Source organism: Penaeus vannamei, chromosome 43 (assembly GCF_042767895.1).
Source record: "Penaeus vannamei isolate JL-2024 chromosome 43, ASM4276789v1, whole genome shotgun sequence".
Classification (NCBI taxonomy): domain Eukaryota; kingdom Metazoa; phylum Arthropoda; class Malacostraca; order Decapoda; family Penaeidae; genus Penaeus; species Penaeus vannamei.
The window spans coordinates 4,557,999-4,562,998 of NC_091591.1; the positions used below are offsets into that span (position 1 = coordinate 4,557,999).

Below are 5,000 nucleotides of genomic sequence, written 5' to 3' on the forward strand. Positions count from 1 at the left end.
CTTTATATACATTTTTTCCCTTATCAAAACACATCATGCAAACTAAATCCTCCTCCACATCAGGAACCAATCCTCTAAATCTAAATGTGCTGGTAATCATTGTTTGTTTGTTTGTTTTTTTCATTAATTTTTTTCCTTATCAAAACATATCATAAAGACTAGTGTAAATTATCCTTCATATCAGGAACCAGGGCAACTGTGGCTCCTGCTATGCCTTTGCTTCCATGGGTGGTCTGGAATCTCGAGTTAGGATTCTGACCAGCAACCACCAGAAGCCAGTTTTTGCACCACAGGATATTGTAGGATGTTCAAAGCTCTCTCAAGGATGTGACGGTGGTTTCCCATTCCTTATCGCTGGCAGGTGAGTCTGTGAGAGTCTCGTAGTAGAATGTAGAGGAAAAAGTGAATGAGGTGGAGTAAGTCCACAGTATCTAAACTTCTAATTTCATGTTATAAGCAAACAAATACACAGAAGGCCTTTTTGCTATATTGCTTCTTCAGAGCCAAGTCATGTTTTCCTGCTTACCTCTTCCCTATTTTATTTACATCTTGTTCAAAATCAATTCTTCCAGTTTCATAAATATATACAAAAATCCTCCATCTTAAGGACGTGAACCACGCCATGCTAGGTAACACCATGAGAACATAGAATTAAGCCACTATACACACTTGCCTTATTTGACTCATGAACCACATCCTGATTTGGTGTTGCCTCAGCAAGTTATCTGGAAAACTAGGCAAACCAGAGCATCCTTTACCCAAATAGTGCTATAATTTCATGAGCAATCAGAATTTATAGTCTATGGTTGCTCTATTAGTTTAATATTATCATACTGTTATAGCATCTTTATACAGGCTTTGAAGTTAGCCTTGATGCACCATGCCCAGCAAAATCCTATGTGTAATCTTATTGAAACTGGGGGGCTGGATGGCCAGAGGTAGCTCAGGGACCAGGGCTATGTCCAGGTAGTGGATCTGGGGCTTCAGAAAAAGTGTCAATGGAACTGTCTGGTCAGTCAATTTTTTTTTCTTGGGTTGTGGGGGCTATTGGTTCAGTTCCATTCTCTCTGGATATTACCAACAATGACTGGATTTGAGTCCTTGTCAGGCAGATAATTTGCATATCTATATAAAATGTGATAGTATTATTAAAGCATAAATTCCCTATCTTGCATAGTGGAATTGTTAATTGTCAGTCAGACTATTCTCTAAATTTGTCACATTGGACTCGTGTCATGAGACTTTGCTTGTGGGAGATAGCTGAAATGTACATATATGCTTAAGAATCTAAGAAAAAATATATACTTTTAGCACCAAAGGTGAATAAAAAATATTGTACATGATTAAAATAGAAATGACAAGTTTATATCTTCTCTCCCCTCAGGTATGCACAAGATGTTGGTGTTGTGCTGGAGAACTGTTACCCCTATGAAGGCAAAGATGACACATGTGTTAGGACTTCCTGCACCAAACATTACACAGCATATTACCGTTATGTTGGAGGTTAGTGATGGGAACAGTAATGCAAAGGAACTATGAATTCTCACATTTTGTAAAGAACAGGTAGACTAAATTACCAGTTACCAAACTTAAGTATTGAAAGTAGACAAGTAAATTATGGACTTTCAATGCACATGTATCTACTTAAATTACTTAGAAATTGATTTCATATATTGTCAGCTAATGACAAAAGCTGCTAAGTTCTTGTCTTCCTACAGGTATTTAACCTAATAGTCCTAACTTGGCATGAAATACTTGCCCATGTCCAATGTGTTTTTTATTCATTCATTTGCATAGACAGATGACTCCACAAGAACCTAGTCACCAAGGAGGCAATTACTAGTCCTATCTGATCTCACTTGTTTTACCCTTTTCCTTGATTTTGGAGTGTTAAAAAAAATGCTATTGCTATCAATACTGATATGACATACTACTAATAAAAAATAGCTATAATGGTACTAATAGCATTAGAAAATAAAACCATCTGCAAATTTAAGGATATTAAATGAGGTCAGATACTAATTAACTCCTTGGTGACTAAGCACTTAAGAGCCATCAGGGTATGCAAAATTCACAAAACAAAATAAAGCATACTTTGCAATAAGTATCAACAGGTTAACATTTTTTTTCCCTTCTCTTAGGTTACTATGGTGCCTGTAACGAAGAGGAGATGAAACTAGCTCTCATCAAGGGAGGACCTCTTATTGTGGGCCTCGAAGTCTATGATGATTTCCTCCATTACAAGAGTGGTATTTACCATCACACAGGTCTTCAGGACAGATTTAATCCTCTTGAGGTAAAGTAGACTATTCACATATCAATATTCTTTAAGAATTTTTACTTGGAAAAAGGGTATATTGCTTTCTATTGTATTCTAACACTATACTAATTAAAATACTAGTATGAGATATGGAAGGCTCTTCACATATAAAGATACTTCAAGAATTGATTGTTTTTTATATAAAAAGTTTGCAATGTATTATATTCCCTTACTGAAATGCATTAATATGTAAAGTAGAATCTGCTGTAGACTATTCATGTATAAAATTTGTTAGGACAGTTTATACTCTCAAAAAATAGATCATCTGCTACATGTTCAGGAGTAAAACATCCGAAAAATCCCATTTCATCAAAAGAATAACAAATTTGAATTGAAACATCAACAAACTACCATAGTTCATTTAATCTTTTACTAAAACAAATGTTTCCTGATCTACTTTTATGATAATTATAAACTTGAAATTAATCTTGAAGGATAATTCCCATATCTCTTTCTACCCATACAGCTGACAAATCACGCAGTATTACTCGTTGGATACGGAGAAGACGAGGCAACTGGAGAAAAGTACTGGAGCGTTAAGAATTCCTGGGGTGAAGAGTGGGGAGAGGATGGTTACTTTAGGATTCGTCGTGGTGTTGACGAGTGCGCCATCGAATCCATGGCTGTGGAAGCTGTACCTATCCCATAAAATAAATAATGACAATAATCATAAGCTGTGGCATGAAAGATTTCAATATTGCATTTGGCTTCTTTGGCAAGATGTGACAGGCTAATGCTGGTAATATTACTTGATAGCATTACTAGTTTTCATAATGAGATTGTAAACATGGTAAGCAACATTTAAGGGAAAAAAACAAAACAAAACAGAAGAGGTTTTCTGTACAAAAGATATATCTAGAGAAAATTTATTATGGATTAGTAATCAAAATATTCTTATCATATTGGATTCTCATGCTAATTCTTAGTAATTAAAGAAGACTTCACAAGAAATAAAGCTCAGGTTATGAACAGCTTTGGAGACTATTTGAAATACAATAATTTGGTGTTTTTGTAATTGTAATTCCTTATTGGAAATTGACCTTCAACAATAACAAAAAGGAACTGTGCATTATAGGCCATCTTACCTCTGCATATATTATGATGTATATATCTTTTTTCATATATCACTTCTTACTTTTTTTTCTTTTTTTTCGTTTTTCCTTAAATACTCAGAGAAGCCACAAATTATCAAAACTATTCATTGTTTATATACTGTCATCATGTAACATCTTCAGATATATTTTCTATATCTCCTTTTATATGATACAACAATTATCAACCATGTAAAAGATTAAAAAATAAAAAATAAAAAAATGCATTCAAAATAAATACTTCATATTGCAAACATGTTCATTCCCTTAAGTATCATCTGATTGGTATAGAAAAAAGTTTACTGAAAAACATATCAGAGATGATGAAAAGAAATGTAATATTTTTTTTTATCTGACCCAGGATGCAAAAGAAAATTGGAGAGGGAAAGTAAATTAATCATCATCATAATAATAATAACAACAATAATAATAATAATAACTATAAAGTGATGATAATGATAATAATAATTATAATAATTATAAATAGTAACAACTCTATAACAATGAATGGATAACAGAAAATGGGACTGGAATGGTACACTAATCTAAAAATGTAGCAAACTGTTACATGAAAGGCGCAACACCTAGCTACAATGTTTGAAGCCTTTCACCCTTTGTGCTGGGAGAACATGACTCGCATGCCTCAAGTCCAACTGTAATTTTAGTTTGCTGTGTTTAGATATAGATGGCATCACATTACTAGTCTTATCTAATCTGTTGACTCTCGTTCTTAATTTGCAGTAAGATTTAAAAAAAACTTTTATTACTATTAGTATTTTAATTAAATTATCATGCTTATGTCAACAATAATAGTAACACTTAATATCAAAAGCAGAGAAAAAAATATTTTTTTTTCATGAAATTTAAGGAATAAAGAAACCAATGTTCAAAATTTAAAAAAAGAAAGAAAGAAAGAAAAAGAAGACAAAGAAGTAAAAAAAGTGGACAGTATATCTATTTACATCCAGAAAATAGTAAAGTGCAGAGCTTCTTATGCATACATAATGTGAAAAAATGCCTTTCTTTCAGTCTTCTTTGATGCATCACAAATATTTCCCTTCAAAGCTTTCCAATTTGTATATTTCTATATGGATAATCTGAGAGTTTTCTTTAGCCAATTTTAAGTCGCTTTCTGCCTAGTCTACACACATACTAGAACACTTGCAATATTTTATACTTTAACATTTAAGTGAAACACATTGCTATATCAAAGGAAAAAAAATCAATAAACAAATAAACAAATCAGAAAAAAGGCGAAACAAACTGTAAATATTAAACATTATCTCAGCTTACTCAAATATCATTCAAATGGAAACATTTACAATCAAATTCATGAGAAAAATCAAATAAAAAACAATAACAATAACAAAGTCAACCATCACTGGTAAAAAAAAAAACACTGTTACCTGCATTAAGCATATACTTCAAAATTATTAAAATCATACATGTAAACCTTTCTCCAATGAAGCACATGGTGTGACGTTTGCATACATAATCACCAGTTTTAGTTTGATCATATTTTTTTTCTTTTTATAAAGATTAAAGCTGCAATATTGTTCCATGCTATAAAGTAATTTCCTTGGCTGGCT

The 5,000-nt window shown here is 32.4% G+C and overlaps 2 protein-coding genes across 3 annotated transcripts in view; one reads left to right on the forward strand and one right to left on the reverse strand.

Moving 5' to 3' along the window:
- The window catches only part of LOC113810801 (dipeptidyl peptidase 1-like), a 15,364-nt gene extending 11,699 nt beyond the window's left edge, over positions 1–3,665 (forward strand). The window contains exons 7-10 of the mRNA XM_070118810.1: positions 185–361; positions 1,385–1,503; positions 2,142–2,296; positions 2,787–3,665. Coding sequence (XP_069974911.1) covers positions 185–361; positions 1,385–1,503; positions 2,142–2,296; positions 2,787–2,969 — 634 coding nt within the window. The 3' untranslated portion in view covers positions 2,970–3,665. The remainder of the gene's footprint in view (positions 1–184; positions 362–1,384; positions 1,504–2,141; positions 2,297–2,786) is intronic.
- A 1,148-nt stretch (positions 3,666–4,813) lies between these two features.
- Positions 4,814–5,000, reverse strand: part of LOC113810802 (uncharacterized) — a gene marked incomplete at its 5' end in the record, with an annotated part of 14,577 nt that continues 14,390 nt past the window's right edge. For both annotated transcript variants that reach the window (XM_027362446.2, XM_027362445.2), the window contains 1 exon segment: positions 4,814–5,000. This exon segment is cut by the window's right edge and continues 8 nt beyond it. In XM_027362446.2, coding sequence (XP_027218247.2) covers positions 4,975–5,000 — 26 coding nt within the window.